Raw genomic sequence first — 22,149 nt, 5'->3', positions numbered from 1 at the left:
AAGCAAAGGAGTCGACGCCAATAACGATTAATAATTGAAGGCCGCATAGACCCGTCCCGTGTGTGCGAGCCACCAGCATAATGCAGGCAGTGTGGAAAGCATTTCCCGACCGTGCAACGGGAAGCGACTGAAGGTGGATGGAAGATGTTTAAATTTTCATACATATGAAACGGTGTACGATTTATAATCATTCTGTTTGTTGCATCCCCCCCGAAGCGCAGGTGAGTGCAGAAGGTGCAATTGATGTCGTGCTTGACCCGGGATTGAGCCGTCACCGGTTAGTAGACGACATTTGACTATTTATGGTATGAAGAATACAATGTTTTGCCAACAATATTAAACGATCTCTCTAGGTTTAATAGAGTGTGCTGTTAATGTGTTTTTGTTCGCATTAATACATAATGCATATTTGGCTACATATCATGTCCACTTAATGTGAACGGTTGGATAACCGAGTAGTCTTTCCGATTAATGCAATATTCAGCACGGATAGCGATGTGAAGATCGATAACCATATACTATTGATCGTGTTTTATCGTATGAAGGAACTGTGTTGAACTGCGTTTGAAAAACATTTTTGAACACGGATGTCTTTCTATGTTTCTAAATAATATTATGTGAAAACAGTTATGAGGTTAGTTTTTTCGAGGTGTAAAGAACAGATGGCAATATAATAATGATTCGAGTTTTAACCTGTTGACTGTCCAATAACTGATGCTTATTATTTTATTTATGGACTTTGATTAAAATAATGAGGCGTATGGAGAACTCGTTTTGGTCAAAAGTTGAACGAAAGAGCTGAGCATGCTATTGAGTTGTAGCTGACTGTCCAAACACTTTGTAAATAATGTCCAATATTATTGTTGTGTTGTGAAATCAATATTTTTTTTTAACAAAATTTCCCTCCAGGCAACATGTAACATAATTCTGGCGTTTGTTTTGCGTATGTAAATTTCGTTATAAATCCATCTTCACCATCAACACAAAACCAACATCGTCACCACGCTTCGTCCATTTCCATCCATCAGCACGTGCACGATACATATCATGGTTTTCATTTTCATTGTGATGAACAGTTAAAGAGGTGTTATTATTTTGTTTTGCATATTAAGTGCAACTTTTCAATGTTGTTACTGTTGAATGATGCAGTGTTTCGGTGTTTGTAAATACCTTTGTCTTGATTTTATATTTATTCACTGTCGATGTCCCTTTGTAACGGTGCTGTTACAATAATTATCATCTCAGTCGCACCTTAAGGCGGCAAGAAATTGCAGCACAGGCGATAGAATAAATTTGTTACATTCTTTTGTTTCGTTTCACTGTTATCTCACTGTTTCCCATGCGCGGTTTAGACTGTCGTCATGTAATCGGATGCTTCATCTTTCTCATCGTTTTTCGCTGTTCCTGTTTCCGTTTACATTCCAACATATCTTTATTCGTATCTTCTTGCATTTCTTAATTGTATTTCTTTTCTCTTTCGTTTTCTCCTAACCGGTACCGTTTCGCTATGGTACTGATCTGACACTACTACTACTACTACTACTACCACACTTCTTCTACTACCTACTACCTGTCCACAACTGTCAACCTGTCTCTACCGCCTACCGGACGGTATCTATTTTGCAGTCGATTTTATGGGTGGAGACGCGAAGAGTCCGCAGCACACGGCCGTGCATCCGATGTACGTGAGCTATAGTAGTTTACCAACCACCAACAGTGCCAACTCGACACAGCTAAAGCAAGCGGCCAGCAGCGCTAAGCTGCTGCTGCTAACGGCTAGCAATGGTGGTAGCAATGGTATAGAGGGAAGTGGAGGAGGTGTAGGAGGAGGAGGAGGAGGAGAGGACGGAGATGGTACTGGTGGTGTTGGGTTTGATCGTTCAAATCACACCAAAGACCAGTGCAAACATCCATCATCATCCCTGCCGAATCACTCGTTGCCCAATAATCCTCCATCCGGTGGGGCAATAATGCGCAATAACACCGGCATTAGTGGCAGCTTCGGTGACGTGCTGAAGGCAAAGCTAAATGGGCACGGTCCGCCCCCCAGTAACAGCAATCACTCACCCTCGAATACTAACACACTCCTGTCATCCTCATCCTCACCGTCATCCACGTTCACGAACATCCACAGCAGTCCCCAGAGTCTGCACAATGCTCACACCACCACCACCAACAACAACAACAACAACTACCACAACCAACACCATCACCACCACCACAATGTTCACCATCAGAACAGCACGGCTAGTGGTCAGCAGGGTATGGGCGCAGGGAATGCTGGCAACCTGCTGACGAAGCTGAGTAGCACCAACAGCATCAACAGTGGAGGATCGCGAGTGATCTTGCTGCAGCATCAAGATAGCTCTGAGTCGTCCCCACCACCAACAGTACCGGCGAGAGGTCTCAGCAGGAATTCTAGCTTCAGCAAGGCGACATCCTCCGGTGGAAGAGATCATACAGCGATCCTGAACAATAACCCACTGCGAAAGAATAGCAGCAGTGTGAGCATCCTCAGGTACGGTGATGGTGGCTTTCAAGGACACCGAACACCAGATCCGGAGGATGACACATTCTTCATACCGAGAAGTGCCTCATCCTATCAGGCACGGGCCGCTAACTTCGGTATCAGCAATCCCTTCAATAACGTTGTGATGGGACGTCCCGGATATCGGGGAGGAGCGTCCGGAGCTGATGGAGGTACTCCGGGTGAGGATGATGGTCGCCGATTACTGCTGCTGAGTGGGTCCGCCCAACAGCTGGGTAGTTCGACACCTCAAAAGCGTAACTCTCTGGTCGGAGTGGTTGTGTCGAGTGGTAGCGGATCGGCAGGACCTGCCGAAAAGGAATGCTCGTGGAATGGTCGAGGATCACCAGTGCCGCAAGTACCTCCTCTACCTCAGCACTATCAGCGCAAGGGATCCGATGCGGGATCGGCCACGAATAATGCCTACCTAACGCGATCACCAAACCTGAATCGTATCGCGCGCCGTCACAATGGAAACGGTCCAGGAGGAGGTAATGCGCTGAACAACAATCACGGTCAAGGGGTGGGTATACCCGATCGTGGACCAGGGCCGCGTAGTGGTAGCAGTGGACGTCTACCAAGCACCGCTAACCAATGTGATCAAATCCGCGAGTATGGTGGCCCGGTTGGGGTAAAACCGCTTGGATACTGTGCAGCCGCGGTGCCATCGTCTCCACCGGAGAACAATAACTTCCCCGCACTACCTGGTGGGTTCCAGCGTAATAACAACACACCGCCGTCCGGCATTCCGGTGATGGTGATGCATCGGGCAAAGTCACAGGATCGGTTAGCTTATCGAAGTCGCCGCCCGGGACGAACATTTGGGGCGAACGGTAGTGGCTCCGGACATCATCATCATCATCACCACCAACAGCAACAGCGACCACGATCGTTCTGTAGCAATAATGGTGCCTATCCGGATTACGTGATCCTGGAGCATCCAGGGAATTAGATTTAAGCGCGAATAAGAAGGCGCCAATGTGTCTTGTGTCGTGAAGAATGTTTCTCACTCTCCCGGCAGGCGAGGGAGAAGGAATCGAAGAGTCCTTCGGGACAGTGAATTATTGATGGCGGAAACAAGTCGCCGCGCTGGCGTTACGAATGAATTTCCTGTCTACCCGATACTCCTGAACTTCTCTGAAACTTTCTCACCCTTCCCCGTTTACATGGGCCTTTTTTTCACACAGGAAGCAGCGTGTCGCCAACATGTTGGGTTGTGTATCGACCAACGTCGATACAACGACGTTTGTGTGGAAAGCAGTGGTTTTGTGAGTGAAATTATTGTGTCACTACCTAATACCCTCCGTTCCATCGCGTTCGTACCGACTAATGATGGTTTAGAACTGGATGAATTCTATATTTTCTTATGTTTTTTTTCGTTCTTTGAGTGAAGTTGTTGTTGATTCTTGTATTTCGTGAATTTTATCCATCTGTTACGACCTCCTTTCAAACCGTGCCGTGCCATCAACGCGTTAGAATTGAGCTTTTGCGTGGGAACTGTTGGAGGTTCCCGGGACTATCTATAGGCACGTGTGGTTGTGTTGGAAGACGATGGTGTGAGATTACTTCTTCCATGAAGAAGTGTTGCGTGATGGCACTTAGCGGGGAACTTAGGTCGCGCGGTTTTGTCGCATCCACGATTTATGGTATTAATTTCCATCCAAGGATTTGCCATTCGGAATGGGGAATGGCTTTTCGTGCGGACGGCACGGGGAGGCAAATTAATGACAAGCGGACTGTGACTGTAAATGCTACCAAGCAGTAAGACGATAGATTAGGTTTTGTAAAACCAGAATAGAAGTATCCCTTTCTACAATGATTCTACTATTCGAACACTGGCGCATATTTCTGCTTTTTCTCTTGCACGATTTGGAGAAAAAGTTAATGAGATAGAAACGGATTTGATTTGAGTGGAAAAATTTTACAATTAAAACCAAATGTTTTTGTTTGATTTACTGATATGCAGCATTGAGCGTTCGAATCAATGGCAAGTGTGTATCACTGAGGGAGAGAGTGAGCTTGTGAAGGCGCCATTAAGTTAGAATGTTATTTCTTTACATTTATTTTACTACCACGCATTGAACGTTTGGTAACTATAACTTACACAAATAGTATGTAAAATGTTTTGTTTTTACGAAGCGTAGAACCCATATTTGCCTGTCTCTTGCGATATCCTTTCTAAGCGTTCGTTATACTGAAAGTTCTCCGAAATTAGATAATGTTCCTTAAATAATGTCTACAACAAAGTCCTTAGGAAAAAGTAAGACATTTTTTTGTGTGTGTTTGAGTTTGGTATACAATATAAATATTGAGAGCAGACTTTTTGTAGAAAGATGTTTTGTCTTGTTTTATTAGTACAGGGATTACTTAAACAAATATTGCTCCATTGCCGTCGTGACTCCGTTGTGAACTAGTTAGTGTTATTCTATATATGCATCGTAGCGGATAGATGATCGTACTGTTCTGAATTTTCCTATCACTCGAAGAACGTACCCGAGGATCGTTCCTATCGAATTATCGTTATTAAATATGACTGTGTTATATAGGGTCTGTTTTGTTTTTTTCTAGTAGCCAGTAAGTAATAGGAAATTGGTACGAATTATCTCCTTCAACGAAAATGATTCACAAGCGCGCCCAGGAAATAAAAAAAACAACAACCATGTTTTTATTTGTTCCATAGCAAATTGTTATATCGTCGTCTGTTTAGCGGAACGAACTAGAGAAAGCATGTTATCGGTAGCAGCAGTAGCCAAAAGCGCAACATCAGCCGTATTCTAGCCAAATTAGTGCGAGACGCATTCGCAAAGGACAAAATAGTATGTGTAACGAAATAATCTTGCCACGGGCGACAGTTCGATAATGTCGCAAACCAAAGCCCACTCAACGCCGTTCGGACGCTACTAGCGGTTGAGGGGAAAAAAGCATTATAGGACGTACAAGCAAAGTAGAGATAAATAGTAGACTAGATGAACGAAGCAAAGGTGTGTATGTGTTTTATTATCAATTTAGTTTAAGGCGGTTTTTTTTCTATATTACATCTAGCGAACCGTTAACAAGCACCATTATTCGATTTATTTCGGTTTTTTCTCTCATTGAAGCACACGATAATGTTGCTTATGACACTTTTATCATTCGTTCGAATGCGTCGAATGTACAAAGCATACAGAAAGGAATGTAGTGGAACGAACTGCAATAGTGATAGTGATTTAATTGCGAGAATTTATTCCTATATATATAATACAGACTTCCTTATTGTGACTGTAGGTATAGAATGAGCTGAATCAAAAACCCGTATCAACGAGACGGGGTTCTCTTACTATGTGTTTTAATGTTGTTTTAATTTTTGGCTTCAAAGCCGTTCGGTTTATTTTTTTTGTTTCGATAAATTAAAGCTCAGTGGCGTTCAACGAAATGAAAGCAATGAATATAAATAAAAAAACAAAAGATGCCAGACAAAGGTGAAGAAAAACATAAATTTGGGGAGTAATTCTATTTATTTTCGAGGTGTGGAAATCATAAAAGTTATTACATTTGGATTTCTTATTGTACAGTTTTTTTTATATATTTTATTTGTTTAGATAAACGGTAACTCAAGTAATAATTAATGTAAATGTTTTATGATTTACATAAAAAAGCATATGTAGAAGGTTACAATTACAGTAGATTTGTACTTGCAAAAAGGAAAGTAATCGTTTATGATATTAATTAAATTTATTTATTTTCCAATCACACATTTTGTCAATGACACAATTTACACACACTTTCTCAGTATAGCATATCGTTAATCATTGATTTAAATAATGAAACTAAGCACATAACCACGTAACAAAAACAGCACTACCAATAAGCTAAAATTTTGCGGTGAATGGTTTTAATGAAAGAGAAAAAAAAGCTACATCTTAATGTAAATAATATTTAAAAAATAATTACTCTCCGATTTTCTTTTTTCTAGTAAAATTTCTTAACAAAAACAAAAGAAAAAAAAACAGATCCATGTAGATATTATTAGTGTTAAATAGTGCTTTCTAACTTCTGCCGTGCTGGATACCTCATCATCCCTTACCAAAGCTCCAAAGTTACAGACTAAACTGATCTCCTAACAATAAGTATTAAGGTAAGTGCTAGTCTCGTTGTGGTTGTCATCAGCTAGTCATCATTGCACTGTTGCACAATTTATTATGGTTATTTTTAAATGAACAATACCATCCGTAGGAGCTACGGTTTGAAAGATCCATTATAGTCCTGTAAGCAAATTATTCATTCCATGTTTCGAAGTTCATTCTCACAAGAGCACAAATTGCATTAACCACTCGCAACTTTGCCACACAATCAAACCTCAAACGTCAGTGGCGTTTACTTAGCTTTTGAATGACAATTCGATTGAAAACCCCTGCCCCGGCTTAGTAAGCTCACTGAGTATGAGACTAGCACGTTACACACTTAACGATCAAGTTTAGGAGCGCCTACCCCTACACCTCCTCTGATGCTTCCTTGATCTCCTTCGTTTTATCGTTCCTTCCATTACTCCTTTGTTCTTCTCTGTTTTGCAAATATGTTTTTATAAACTAATTTTTTGTTAATGTTTTGTTTCCTGTTTTTTTCTCTCTCTCTCTCTCCTTATTTCTTTTCTTTCTTTTCCGTTCACGTTGCACTTGTTCTTTCACTTCCGTGTCTATGTCCGTTTATTCTTAACCTCCTTTTCCCATTGGTGGTATACTATGGCGCCGTGGTTCACCTTTCCCGGTGGTTTTAGTGAGCAGAACTAGCAAAAAGTCCAAACACCGCCAATCGCTGTACTCGGTCGAATTTAGCCGGCCGGTGGACACGATCCGTGGGGCCCACCCGAACGATGCGTTCGATGATGATGATTTGATCGGTGGTGCCGGTACCGGAGCACCGTCCTCTCTGAGTCCGAAACCGATGACACCGCGTCGTGTCAAACGTCGATCGGTAATGCAACGTGGTACGATTGGTGTTGGTACGGGCCGTCAGAGTACTTCCAGCCGCCGGGGTCATTCATCTTCGTCCGGTGGATCGGGTGCGATCGCTTCGGGGAGTTCGGGACATCATCATCACCATCATCATCATCACCGGAGCAGTGTGCGAAACTCCCGGCGAAAGACAACGCACCAAAACCCGGTAACGAAGTTGCTCAATCAGCAGCAGCAACATCTGCAGCAGCATCGGCACCATCATGTGGATGCGTTGGCCGGGCTGGAAGATGCGGCTGGCACTATGACGCTCACCAAAACCTTCCCACCGTTCGTGCACAACAAGAACCCGGATCTGACCGAGTCGAACCTGAAGTCACTGAACAACGACTACATGATGGGTCAGTTGAACAATTTTGGACAGCCGGTTGGTGAAGTGTCCGCGAACAATTTGAACACGTTCGGTGCGCACCATCACCATCATCAGGCGGTTCGGCCACCGTTGCCACCACATCGACGGCAGGCCCTCGTGCATACGCCCACTTTCCTGGACGGTGACACAAGCAGCCCGATCGATCCGATCTACTACAACATGAACTCATCTTCGCCACTACTCCAGCAGCAGACATCGTGGGCTACGTCTTCCTCACCACAGGCACTCGGTGGCGGTGGTATCCTTGGAGGTGCTGGTACTCATGCTGGACTATCGAATCCGGTGTATCAACACTCCACGACGAACCTTAACCATAGCCCTGAGCTGAACGAAGAGTACTACGGCACTAATGGGCAGAATCGTCCACCATCGGTACGTTCGAGTTACTCCAACTTTCACGGCACGCGTCCACTAAGCTCTTATCTTGGTGGTGCGGGAGGCGGAACCCAACAGGTGGGTGGTGTTGCTAACCGAGGCTACAATGTGTCTCCCCCGGGACAGACGGGTCCTGCTGGACAGGTGGAGAACGTGTTCGCTAACTTAGCGAACGGTAACAACAATCCGGCACAGGGACCGATTGGTACGGATCCGATTGCCATCCCGCAGCTACCCCATCGACGTTCCGTTTCGCGCGAAAGCCTCCGTGCGATGCAGTTCCTCAACAGTGGTCCACCGGCTTATAATCTTAACTATCACACACCACCCGACTCGGAGACGACCATGTGATCGTAGAGCGGGTCGAGAAACCTTGTACATACAAATACACACTTTGGCACTGTAGGTGAAGGAGTCTCCATGTTTTGGTTGGTGAACTGAATCTCCACCGGTTGGTGGTGGAGAATGTAAAAAGCAATAGATATTAACCTGCGGGGTAAGTGGTGCATAATATGAAACCCTGGTTGCTATCCTATACAGCATAGCTATAGAACCATTTTACACCTGACCATCGACTTGCGGTAATTGGTAACTGTTGGTGGTGACCAAAAATGTACAAAGCGAAATAAGGAAATATTTTTTTAAGAGATAATAACATTAATGTAAGAAACAGAAGAAAAATGAACTTTTTATACGATTACAGCTAAGGGACTGAGTGTATGATTAGGAGACAGAACTGTGTACTGAATGATATAGTTAGGTTAGTTACGTGTTTTATTTGGAAACTTTTGCACGGTCTCGATTGAACTTGAATTCGGAAGCGAATTGATTTGGAGCTGGAATTTTTTTCAACCTGAAGTGAAATTAAAAGCAGAAAAAAATTTCATTCGATTTGCAATTGAATCGTTTCCTTATACATATCATAACTAAGAACAGTAATGTGTAGCAATCGAACGAACGCGAAACCGTTACGGAACGTTTCGTATGTTGTGATTATTTAGATAGATAACAGAAAAAAAAGATAAAGCACCTTGGCCTGTTTGCGTCCAACTGAAGTGAAGTGCTGTTAGAGACTAAAAAAAAAACAGATCTTGATTTAAATGCCAAAGTTTATAAAACTTGTAGTACTATTAGCAGGAGGATAGGCAATCGGTACACACTTTCTTTCTCATCTGTTCGAAGTTGCATGAAACTTGAATTAAGGATAGCGAAATTTGAAAACTGATGCGCGTACGGTGCTAGGTTTTTAGGGTACTTTAGCTTTCATTGAAAAAAAAAACATCCCCATATGGAAACACCCGGATGATACGATCGCGTGTACAATAGGTTTGCTCCTTCTAGTATCTTCCCACACTCTGTAAATGAACTAATCGCGTTATGTGTTAATAGGTTTTGAGTGATTTTTCTTTTCTTTTATTTTCGATTTCGATTTTTGTGTCAATAAAAGAGCGATAAACAAGCGCAATATCATAACAAAAAAAAAAACGGACAAAACAAAACAGCGATCGTACGGTGTCGTTCTTTTTTTCCCCACCCCTTGTTCACAACACCACGTTCAGGTACGTTCGAGTGAAGCCTTTTCCTTTAGCTCCCAGCAGGATTCCCAGAAGGTGACCAACCGTTGGTCGGTGTTTGAACAAAACTCCTTGAAATCGCGCAACATCTTCAGCTGGAACAGATCGTCCGTTTGTGCAATAACGAGCGATTTCCACTTTTTGTTCGGTATCATATGGTTCCAGGACCAGAGGAATCCGGTACGGCGTATCACTTCACTTTCGTCCTTCGTGTTGCCTTTCGCCCCGGTGACGTGGCGCGTGATGTATGACGGTTCATGATTGCTCGGTGCTACCATCTGCGATTCGTACGATGCCGAGTAGCGATTGATGAAGGCGATCGGTTTCTTAAAGTTGCTACCACCGGATGCAAGCCGTTGGCGTGACCGCAGTCCCATGTTGGGATTCGGTACCAGCAGAAACATATTGCCACTGCAGTGCACGTACTGATAGTCGAGCGATATCTGGTTCGAGCCCGTTTTCGTTTCCACCGTGCAGCGCATGAAACCGAACCGTCGTACGATCGCTTCCTGAAACAGCAAAAGTCTCGAAGGCCACGTTTCCTTCGGGAACTCCTGGAACAGACAGCTGCGATGTTGCTTCAGACAGTCGATATCGAGCGGAATGAAGATGGGACCGCGCAGCGGGTCTGACTTTTCGGTGAACGGTTCCGCCAGCGGATCCGCCGGTATGGTGACGAGTTGGAACCCGCAAGGTTGTGCCTTTCGGCACCAGCCGTAAATGAGATCGTACACGATCGGACCGGAAGCCGTAATCCACTGGACAACGATTTCGTACGCGTGGCCGGGTATCATGCGCTGATGGTACCGTGCATGACCCCACTCGGTACGATCGGATTTCGAACCAACATCGATCTCGAGGTGCGTTTGCTTGTAAAGAAGACCATCCTCTTCGTCCTGCCGGTCGATCGATTCGCGCAGAAACGTCGGCACACCACGATCGTGCGGATCGATCGGTCTGCTAAGATCCGGGTGCCGTATTTCCACCTCCATCCATTCGTTTTCAAACGCTGCCAAATCACCGAGCGGTGGAACATACTCCGGTGATTCCTTTTCCTGCCGTACGATGTAGTATAGACAGAATCCAGCAACGACCGGTTTGTTGAAATCGCCCGATGCATGGCAGATGAGACGATTTCTAACAGGGCAAAGAAACAAAATGGTGAGTGAACTACCACAAACAGAGTCAACCGATTGAACACCTTACTTACCGTCTCATTTCTTCCAGTATCTCAACGGGTTTGCATGGACCTTCGATACGATTCTGCAGCCAGTTGATCGCATCGTACGACACGAACGTACACGACGGCATACTTTGTGCTGGAGCCAGAAATCCCACACCATGCGCCGAGTGGCGCATTGCATCAAAAATTTCCTGCAGTGTGGCCGTCGGTTTCAGCTTACCACCTTCACCACCGAAATCATCCCCATCCTCCGGCAATCCTTGCTCGGTGGCCGTATTTAACGTGGACAGTGGAATACCATCTACCGTCGTTCTACCACCGACCGAACTTATCATCGGTGATCCAATTCCAGGCGTAACCGGTGTTGTTGGCGGACCGTTACTGTTGGTGCCGTTGGGTGCGGTCAACACACCAGCTCCAATTGATCCGGTACCGATAGGTGTTGGTGACTGCATGGCACTACCACTCTTGTCCAGCACTTTCGATCCGGTTCGCGTAAGGATGCTGCAGAACATACGACAGAAAACATATGTCTTATTCTGGTCGGTGAAGCTTTGCGTTTTGGTGTGGTTTAAGGTATGAGCAAAAAAAAAGCGAGGCAGCATTGCAACGTGCAAGCAAATTAATAAAAAAAAAGAAGGAAACATCTATCCACGACAAAAGCAAGCAGTCTACGCGGCTTACCTGTCATGCTGAGGGGTAAAGGCTTATACAACTACTACAACACACTTCGGAGAGCAAATCTTCTCTTTTGTTTTTCTATTTTGAAGGGCTTTTGGAAACGTACAATCATGATGAGGATGGTAATGGGTGGAAAATGAAACAAAAACACGCAACTAACCTGTTACCGGCAAGAGTGCTAGGGAAAGAAAAGCGGTCAGGAGTGTGATGATGGTGAAGAAGATGATGATGTGGATGACCATTACTAGTGCTGTTATAATACAGTTTTACCCATCCACCATGCTGCTGGAAGAAAAGAATTAAAATCAACATAATTTTGAAGAAAACACACACACAAACACAAATAAACAAAAAAAAAAAGATCATACAAAGTAAGAAATTTGTGCAGAACACATAACTATTTCCCTATATAATAGCCTTCCTTATCGAACGATAGTAACATTGATGTGATCACAGTTTACACCCATCCATCCATGTTTAAATTTTGTGGCGAAAATCTAACAAGTACATCTATCATTGGTTGCATTTCGTAGCGACAACAACGGTATTACAGTAAAACTATTAGCACAATTCTAAGCTGCACTAGTTAAGACACACAGAGATAGATAACGAGCGACTGTAAGTGCAATATATTTATATATATAAGCGGCAACAGAAGCAGCAGCAGTAACACCATCAACACACAACGCAAAGCCAACACCACCGCAAACAGGAAATGGCCCTTCCCCAAAAAAAATCAACCAGCAGCGGCATAATGTGGAAGCGAACGAGGAAAACTCATTTTGCATGATAGGAAGAAAGTGAACATTAACCTGAACCTTGACTTCTCCGGTAGACGGTTGCTGAAGACTCGTTCGCGGAACTGTTGGGGTGCCGTTACCTTTTTTTTGGGTATAGTACATCATACAGATTGCAGTATGCAGAAAGGTATCCAGAATGGGAGAAAAATGGGGAGATAAAATGGAGAAGAAAAAAAAAACACAAGAAAAATTCCAATTAGCCATCTTTATCGTTCAGCTACATCGCTAACGTTCGTTTGCTTACTGTTGGGGAGTGATAAAGGTTTGGAATAACATAACCGTGAAAAAGGTTTACTGTATAAATAAATCTAATTTACACGAATAAAAGCAAATTAAACAAACAAAAAATAAAGCTAACGGACAAAAATAAATAAAGCAAAGAGACAAAAACAAATGATAGAAGCATCACAGGAAAATCTTCCACCTCGCAGTAGAGGAATAGAAAAAGCTACTAAGAAATGCAATCGAAATATTATACCCGTCCGAGCGAGATGTGTATTAATTTTTGGTTTAAAATAAATTATAATTTCATTAAAGTTTGCGATTTCAAAGCAAAACAATCTCACAAGTATTTATGCGCATTAATTTGAAACGGTAAGCAAAAAAACACAGGTAAATCAAACCAAAACCACCCACAAGATTAAAAGAAATCGCATCGCAAATCAACGAAAACGCTAAGCAGAATGGTATAAAAAGTGATCGCAGAAAAAAAAGGCGATGAGACAAAAGGTAAACAAACAAATGGAAGATTAAAGTATGCAAAACAGAATCGCTTTGAGTTTTCAAATTTAAAATTGATCCAATCATGTTCGGCCGATGCTCTCTGACTCTCTCTCTCTCTCTCTCTCTCTCTTGCTACACCGAACTGATTATGGTCGAACTGGAATAATATTAAAATAATAATAACCATGATAACAGGCTACGATCAAGGAGACAAAGGACAATGAAAGGGAAGAAGGAGTTTGGCATTTTTTTTGTTGGTTTTGTTTCGCACACCTGATTCGGTGGAGGTCTCGACAGGATGCTGGTACTGTGGCGTCGTCTGGTAAGGTGCGTTTGTGGTGGATATCCCTGCAAGGATAAGTTAGGTGTGTATGTGCATTCATATTATAGCCGGTATAAATTCGTAGAACGCGTTTTTCCGCTAGCGGAAATGTTTCGTTTAAATGTTGATCATAAGGAACGATCATGCAAAACAAGCAAAAGACTGTATGGCTGTGCGAACCTTCTTTGCTGAAAACTGATACGCGGGAAAAGAATCATAGAAAGGTTTGCTTTGTATTGCATTGTAACTATGTCCATAAACATGGAAGACAAATTTTGGATGTACTAAAAAGCAATAAAAGGTAGCACTGATGAGTGAACAAGAGAAGCAAACATTTGTTTAGCAACAAATTGAAACAAACAGATATCAAGAAGAATATGCGCAGCGGCACACATTTCTAGGTTTTGTTTGCAATGAATGAGCCCCTGTTTAAACGCAAGCATTTTTGGCACTGTGATCAACATCAAAACATCATCATTAGTCACGTATATAGTAAAAATTGATTAAAGGTACACACGAAAAAAATGAAAACAGTCAGTGACCAATGCCACCAACGGGCGTCCAACCTTTACGGTGGACTAATTTGTGGGCAGAATCGTTAGCAAAAAAAAAAAAATAATAAACAGGAAGGTAACAAAACACATCACATAAATGGCTGAAAAAAATGGAAAACACAATAAAACACAGATCCGGTCACGTTCGACGGGAACTGCTAAAACTTCATCGGCATGGCGGCAGTACAGCAGCTCCACCGGAACCGTCACCGGACGAACTTACCCGCGACTTTTTGGCCGGTTGTAGTTTTTTGATTTTGTTCAGATGCGCCTCGACAAAGCGCACGAAATCGTTACAGATCTGCCGATCCGGCGGGAAAGGAGTGTCCTCGTGATAGATGTCACAGCGGCGCACCGTACCGTCTAGAATTTTCTTCATTGCCGGATCATCCTTCGGGAGTAGGTACATCCGGTAGCGCCAGTATTTCATGTTCTGGGAAATAAGATGCAAACATTAGAAACGTTTGTTGGAAGGAAACACAAAACGTCATCGGAACCGTTCGATAACCTCGTGCAGTGGATAGTCGGTATCGCCCCGGGTACAGATATATTGGTCCATATAGTTCCAGTTAAAGTTTTCCAGCTTTTCCGTGGTGAAATGTACTCCGCTCACTTCATACGTATCGTGCTGTGGTGCATGAAAGCGGTACCGATAGTCAACGTTGATCGGTGGATAGGGATGGCTACAAACGAACGGAGACGATTTCTTATTAGACTTATTTAACTAACTTACGGGCCTAATACTCTGTTTCTTACCGTGGTCGATAGCGTGTCACTGTAATGGCCGAACCACTGAGGGAGATGCGATGGAATATGCGCCCGATGGATAGAAGATACTCTTTGGTCGGTTCTTGTGGTGGTTGACGTCGTAGAACGCTACTCGCAGTTGTAAAGTAGGATACCGGCTGTAGATGACCACCACAGCAAGGTGCGTGTGGTGGATTTGTGGCACTCTTGTCGGGAAGTACAATCAGTTGAAAGCCCTGTAAATGTTGAGAAGGACACGTTTAGTAAGAATACATTTATTGTGCTGAATGGCTAGAAGAAACATCGAATTCTTCACAAAAAATAAATGCGCGGAATGTAACTATTCATTCCTTTTTTATGAGTTAATGTCTTATACGATGAGTTGGTGTAGGACAAGCAGTTACAGAAAAAAATTCAAATAAATAAACAGCTTTAAGAGAAGCTGCCCAGTTATGCTTCTTAACCTGTGCCAATCGTTGTGAAACAAGCTCCTTGAACACTTCATCCGTTGACAGTGGCTTCTTGTACACCGCACGGTTCTGCGCGTAATCCGCATTGAAGTCTTCCGGCAACAGTGTATAGTCCGAAACGACGTAATCGTTATGCAGCGAACGTTTGTCCGGGAAATAGTCGGTGGTGATGGGCAAGCAGGCGGGAATCGTTAACGATTTCCAATCCACTCCTGTGACGACGGCGTGACGATGGGTAGCCGAGAAGAAAAAGGATAATTAGTGATCGCAGTTTAAGAAAAACCAAAACTTTGGGACACTATACTACACCAATTGTAAATACGAAAGCACAATCAAGCACTTGACTAAACAAATAAAGCACCTTTACTCTTAATCAGAAACAAAACAAAAGGTTAATGAAGAAAGATACGAACAGTCTCGGTAAAGAAGGATTGTTAGTGAAAGAAAGCATTTTAAGTACAGAATACTAAATATCTACTGTTCGTGCAATACACACCGTGCTCAGTCTTAGGATTTTGTAAATCATGCAATCATGCTTTGTTTAATTTCTCTTTGCTTTTGAAAACATGCACATTCGGGAACGATATGTACGATCGTGTTGGAAAAGGAGAACTTTTGGGGATGGTAGATTGTCAAGGGGGATAAAAAATGCTCCTTTTGCAAAACATTTTACAAACCAACATTAAAACAACGGGCCAATTCGGAACGAAGACGCATGATTTACATTACCTCAGCCTAGGGTGGATTCAAGGAGAAACGTGCCTACAAACAAACAAAGAAGGATAGCACAATTTTGTACAATTACACATAACACAGGGACAAAGATGCTATTCACAGGCTTCACAACACTCTCCTGATACGTGTCCAACAATTTTCCTTTTTGTTTCCACACCCTCCCCCCTTACACAAGCGATATTGACAGCGATTCTTTTAGTGACACATACATACAACAACTGATTGGGGGGGGGGGGGGGGAACACAGATATCACATTCAACGATCACGTTGTACGGACACATAAAAGGAAAGTGGACGAAACGCTCCCGGAAAGCAAGCGTTTCTTGCTTAACAGAGCAGAACGTGTTCCTCGTGGACGAGCGAGGACTGTGAAGCGAGAAATTATGCGTACTAAATAAACCTACTGAAATAAAAAAACACAAAGTAAACTACGAACATCGGACAGAATAGAGGAGTAAGAGCAATATAGAAACAGCGCTTGGAAATGTTTTTAAACGATCGACTATCGATCGTCCATTGTGCAGGGAAGATAAACAGAAGGAAAGGTGCATTGGTAACACAAGACATAAGAGCAGGGAAAAACAGGGGGAATGCTATGCATAGATAAATGCTAATAGTACTTAGAGTAAAACAATATCATAGAAAAAACCAAAAGCTATTCCGAAAGAATGTGCAATGGCAAAAATAGGGTAAATTGGGTATATGCACGGTGTGCATATCTGTGTGCATTTTCCAACCTATGATCACTCTGCCAACTGTTGATGCGCTTTCCCGCAGATGCCGGTTTGTCGCGTACGGTTTCGTCGATACACATGGCGGACAGTTTTGTCGATGAACAACGGACGCATTGCGGGTGGTGAAGCACGAAACGGATGAACGTACGGACGCATGGTTTGTGATGGGCACATACACACGCACACACACACATACACATACACATATACGTATAGATGATATATAGAAGAAAAAAAAACAGGTGAAGAAATCGATGTTGAATTAGAAAACAAAATTTAAAAAAAACACGTTTTCACGGATACGCGGTACAACGTTCATTTGCGGCCAGATCGAACCGGTGCCACCACACACACACACACAGACGGGTGTGTCACAAGGTGGAGAACAGGTGGTAAGGAGCAGGAAGAGGTATCCAAGTATCCACAAGTAGTATTTCCCGTTTGCAGGTAACAGCGGTGACAAAGAAAATAGAAAGCAAACGCACGGTTGGGAAAGAAAAGAGAGAAACGTTAAAGTGCTGCTGGATGGCGCAGAATCACGAGGTGTGCGTGACGTGATTTTATCAACAGTGTAAAAGTATCGTATCGATATATACCTAGTAACCCGATACGAATGAGTGAACAACATCGATCGATAAACAGCGAACAACTAAACACCGATCGCGACGGAAAAGCGAAGCGAATTTTTGTCTATCGATCGTTTTTGGAAGGATGGTAACGGAATTATGAATGCCAAAAAGGGATTGTTTGCGTTTTTGATGATGGATGAAGAAAGAGTAAATATGAAAGAAAAGTAAACATTCGGTTATTGTACTGTAATCGTTTGGTTAAATATGGTGCTAAGTAAGTTTGGTGCGAGCGGCAATCGTACAATAGCCGTATAAAGAAGATGAAGTTCAGCGAAACAATGAGGATGATTTTTCAAAACAACAGTTAATAGAAAAAGATAAAAGAAACACTACACGAACTGTTGTGAGTAGCAACCAAACATGTTGTGTTATGGCTGATGAGCAAATGAGGATCATGTCGAAGGTGGATCATGAATGTTGGGACCAGCCCAAACCAGCATTGCTCTGGTCAATGTTTAATGAACGATACTCGCAAATGGTAAATCATGTTTTTGGGGGCGGGGGAGGAAAAAAAACAACGCGATACACGGCACGTATTAGTTGATGAACGCCATCACAAAGGTTCGGCCGTGTCGGTTCTACCTGTTGTAAGGGCCGGTGTCCATTCCTGTTCGCCGGTAGCACCCCAGAGCAGGGTAAGGCTTTTCGAAGGCGTTACCGGTACGTGTGGACCGGCCGGTGAGTGTAGTACGGACTTTTTCCGATTGCCTAAAATATATAACAAATTAATCAACCTTAGACAAGTAGAGTAAAAGCAGTGTGCGTTTAGCAATCTTACATCCATTTTCTGTGATCCACTTCAAATCGTCTTCGTTAAGACGACTATCAAACGAGGCCGTGCTGCCTTGCCGTGCACGACCCCAGGTGCAGGTGGATGTGTGTGCATACTCACTGCTTGAATCAAGATCCACAAAGTAGCTGGGCGATTGGGTGGCGGCCGGTACAGCCTGATAGTGATGCTGTTGTATCAGCACACCTTGTGGTCCCTGAAATTAAAACAATACAGTACAATGTAAAGAATTAGAACAGTGCGGATCCACCTCATTTACCTTCGGGAAAATGTGTGTCCATCGACGTCGGTTGGAGGTAAGCTTGATAGTAACATGTGACGGATCGAACGGATTAATAAGCGCCCGTCCAGTACGAACGACCGGTCCACTAGATGAACCGAACGCACCGGTACGGCCCTCAATAATAGGTGATGTAATGGCAGTCGGTTTTGGCATGCCTAAAATGTCACTCGTGTTGGGAGAGCTACTACGTGAGGCGATGCTCACATTCAGCAGACTGTTGGACGCATGGTGAATGTCCGGATCGGACATTTTACGCCGCAAGCGCGAAGGACTCAGTGTATCCTGTTCCCATTCGCAAGCCCTTGCGTACGTGCCAAATCCATCCAAACTGGGTACGGACGTTTTCTTTGTGCGTGCCATACGCTGCAGTGAGCTCGTCCCATGCACAGCCGGTAGCTGAAAGATCTGATCGTCGTACGCATCGTAATCGAACAGACAGTTGTGTATGTACTCGTTCTTTTTATCGGTTGACTGTTTCGTTAGCCGCAAACGTCCCGTGCCAGTCGGGCGAAATTGCTGTGGTTCCGTGCTGCCACCAATCGCCGGTGGTGGTTTGATGCGCGGGATAAACGTGGAGTAGGGTAGTTTCTTGTTGGTCGAATAAAAGCTCAGATTAATCCAGTGCGGCATCGAATAGTCGTCGATCGAGGTGAGTGTATCTTTGTTGTGGAACTTTAGCAACGGTACCGCATGCAGGGGCTGTTCACCGACGCACACCAGATCGCTACCGACACCGTTATCGATGATGCGCTGCTTGGTGATGTTGGTTAGCTCGCGGTCGACTTCGAACACTCCAACGCCCGGTGTTATCACCACCGAGAGTTGCCCGGTACGATCGAAGCTTCGATCGAGGTAGTGTTTTTCGAACACGTTCAGCGAGATGTTTAGCACTTCCAGGAAGTTCCCCTGGGCGGCGGTCGAATTTGTGGCCGGTGGAATTTGTGTGCCCGGCGGAAGATCAGCTCGTTCGTGGTATTTCAGCACCACGTCCCGATAGCCGGTGAACAGTCGGCGTAACTGCACCAATGTTGTACTCCAATCATCGCAACGCTCGTTCTGAATTGCAACGCGATAAAAATCCTCGTAGAACCGTCCCCGGTAGTCGATTTGCAAACAATCGCGCATATGGGGCGGGAATTCGTCCAAACTTTTCGCTGTGTAGAATGTGCGCGAAAAGAGCACTATCGTCACCTCGTGATTACTGCCAAGCTTCTGCCACTTTTTGTACAAATCCGCCAGGAAACCGTTGACCGCCTTCTCGAAGTACAGATCGCCGTATATGTCAAAGTCCCACATTTCGGAAGACATCTGCAGGAACAGGTACACCATCGAGGTGTTGCTTCTGAAGACCACCTTCGTGTCTTCGTTGATGACGCCGCACGCCACACGTTCACCTTGCGACCACATCTCGTACACCTGGCACCGGATACATCCTTCACACGATTCGATCTTTTTGTTTAGATACACGCACGTGTTTGTGAGTCGTGTCTTCAAGCGCCACATCTCGGACCGGCCAATGTACTGGTCCTTGAACGTAATCTCGACCGAATCGAGGGCCACATCGGCCGGGTCAACCACACGCATGTAGACATCGTTGTAAGCTTTCAGATTGAACGTGGTGGCCACATTAACCTCAACGCTGATAGTTTCGCGCGAGTTGAAATCTTTGTTCAGGCACGTCACCTGCAGGAGTAAGCGGCATCCGTCATCCTCCGGTAGGTATATTTCGACGATATCATTAAGCTTCAGATCCGGATGTTCCTTCGGATTCAATACCAGATCTTCCGCTACAAGAAACAAAGAAACCCGAACGGTTTAGTAATGGTTGTCTAGTTGCGAAACATTGTCCCATACTTACTGCTAAAGGTTTTCTGGTGTGTGACAAGTTTGAACAGTTTTTGCATCATTTTCTTTCGTAACAAGCCTGTGGCTACCATGAACCATCACACTTCGGATTGGATGAAGGCACAGTAAAGAACTTTAACTGAAATAACTTTAAAACACAAAATATACCACAGGTACAACCCTCCACTGTGGCTGGTACGTTCTAAACGCTACACCGAAACGATGAACACAATTGGTTGTTGATAAGCAGCTGATATTTTTGGGGTTTGATCTACTGACTCTGTTTGATCAGATTTGATCTACTGACTCTTTCCTACTTCTGCACCATGTGTACGATAGTCGCTGGGAAAGGTTTGCGCTTTTCAAGCGTCACAATCACAACGCAGCGGTAAACATTTAATGCTACAAACTGCCCAAAACGCGATAAGAGTAAATTTGTGTTTCCCGAAACGCACCACACATCAAATCAGTGCGTTTGTCACTAGTTGACAGCAAACATATGATTGGGCATTGTTTATCTGCGCTCCCTTTCCTGATGTGGTTACCTACAGATGGTATGGGAATTTACACTTATTTTGTCTTTATGATCTTAATTTATTTGCACTTTCGTTAGAATATTATTCAAACTAACGTGTAATCTACATGTTCGGATTGATAAATTACGGTAATGTTGCGTATTTACCAGTTGTTTACGATTTTTGGTAGACCAATAACACCAACGCAATGACAGGTGGTTGGGACTGTTTTTAACGCGTGGTTGACAACTTGAAAACCGATCGATTCACGTTCCTTGTATGAGTTTTAAAAATTTAAATATCTTTTGAAGGAACTTGGAAGTTTATCACGTTCTTCTAACTGTACTTGTTCATGAAACCATTTTTTTTTGTTGAGTTGTTGGCAAGAAACATTACATTAGCAAAATTTACTTTAGACGAAACAAAACGATCAATTTCGATGCCAGCATAAATTGCATGCAAGCAGAAATTTATTATTGAATGCAATCTATGTTTCTTGCATCGCCGAGAACATAAATTCGCGAATTCTATGATTTTAAATTTTTATTATTGGCAGTTATTTTGAAACCCTACGGTTGAATAGAAATTTGCTTTTTTTAATCTCTCTCTCTCTCTCTCTCTCTCTCTCTCTCTCTCTTCTTGGCTCAAAGACCTTACAGGTCACGTAGGCCATTTCTGGCTTACTAGACTTGTTTTACTAGGTAGCCGGATAGTCAGTCCTTGCTACGGGAGAACGATATGGATGGGATTTGAACCCGGTCCTGTCATGTGAAACCGGCGCCGTTTATCACATACACCACCGAGCCGCCCCCATGAGACAATAAATACATTGTTCAGGTTTTTTATTGTTATGTTTTCTATTTTTTCATTAATTTTTCAAGACATAAGTACAAAAGTGACTACAACAAGTTCTATCTACGAAAAGAAAAACCTTTCTTGATTTTTGTTTTGGAGAAAATGTTGCGAAATTACACAATGCTTTATTTACATTTTCTTAACAGCTTCATATAAAAATATCAATGCAAACCAAACCCGACCACAACCCGTACAAAGTGCCGAAAGAAAGAAATGACGCAAGAAAGCGAAAGAAAAGATATTTAGCAGTAATTGTCCGGCGCACAAATTATCATCAACCGACAGCACTAACGAGGTACACCCTTACTGTGACGCACACAAAACGATGAATGATCCGTCCATGGCATGGTGGTCGGCATCATTCAGTTGCGATCCGCGTGTAATGTTTACAAACTCCGGGTTGGTAGTCTGGTTTAAAAAAGCAAAAGTCGTTACCATCTCT

The 22,149-nt window shown here is 43.5% G+C and overlaps 2 protein-coding genes across 15 annotated transcripts in view; one reads left to right on the top strand and one right to left on the bottom strand.

Annotated features, from left to right (window-relative positions):
* LOC125768583 (sodium/potassium-transporting ATPase subunit beta-1-interacting protein) overlaps positions 1-9,771 on the top strand; it is a 50,572-nt gene extending 40,801 nt beyond the window's left edge. For 2 of the 6 annotated variants that reach the window (XM_049436445.1, XM_049436446.1), the window contains exon 7: positions 1,627-6,002. In XM_049436445.1, coding sequence (XP_049292402.1) covers positions 1,627-3,479 — 1,853 coding nt within the window. In that variant the 3' untranslated portion in view covers positions 3,480-6,002. The other 4 variants (XM_049436447.1, XM_049436450.1, XM_049436449.1 and 1 more) reach the window with 4 other exon arrangements.
* Positions 9,642-21,043, bottom strand: LOC125768579 (GATOR complex protein Iml1). Of its 9 annotated transcripts, none has more exons than XM_049436435.1 (13): positions 20,351-21,042; positions 18,469-20,279; positions 18,198-18,405; positions 18,002-18,127; positions 16,794-16,811; positions 15,315-15,532; positions 14,860-15,086; positions 14,612-14,786; positions 14,327-14,536; positions 13,501-13,575; positions 12,517-12,584; positions 11,051-11,527; positions 9,642-10,977 (listed from the first exon to the last, which is right to left on the bottom strand). In XM_049436435.1, exons 1-13 carry the CDS (start codon positions 20,427-20,429, stop codon positions 9,822-9,824), a joined length of 4,848 nt encoding a protein of 1,615 aa, XP_049292392.1. In that variant the 5' UTR covers positions 20,430-21,042; the 3' UTR covers positions 9,642-9,821. The 9 variants fall into 9 exon arrangements, with proteins under 9 accessions (XP_049292392.1, XP_049292393.1, XP_049292387.1 ...); XM_049436436.1 differs by having other exon boundaries at positions 12,523-12,584; XM_049436430.1 differs by lacking the exon at positions 12,517-12,584 and adding an exon at positions 11,865-11,989.
* Between the last annotated feature and the right edge of the window lie 1,106 nt (positions 21,044-22,149).

The sequence above is a fragment of the Anopheles funestus genome, chromosome 3RL, assembly GCF_943734845.2.
Source record: "Anopheles funestus chromosome 3RL, idAnoFuneDA-416_04, whole genome shotgun sequence".
Lineage (NCBI taxonomy): Eukaryota > Metazoa > Arthropoda > Insecta > Diptera > Culicidae > Anopheles > Anopheles funestus.
The sequence above is the reverse complement of the archived record's forward strand: the minus strand, read 5'-3'. Positions and strand labels throughout refer to the sequence as shown.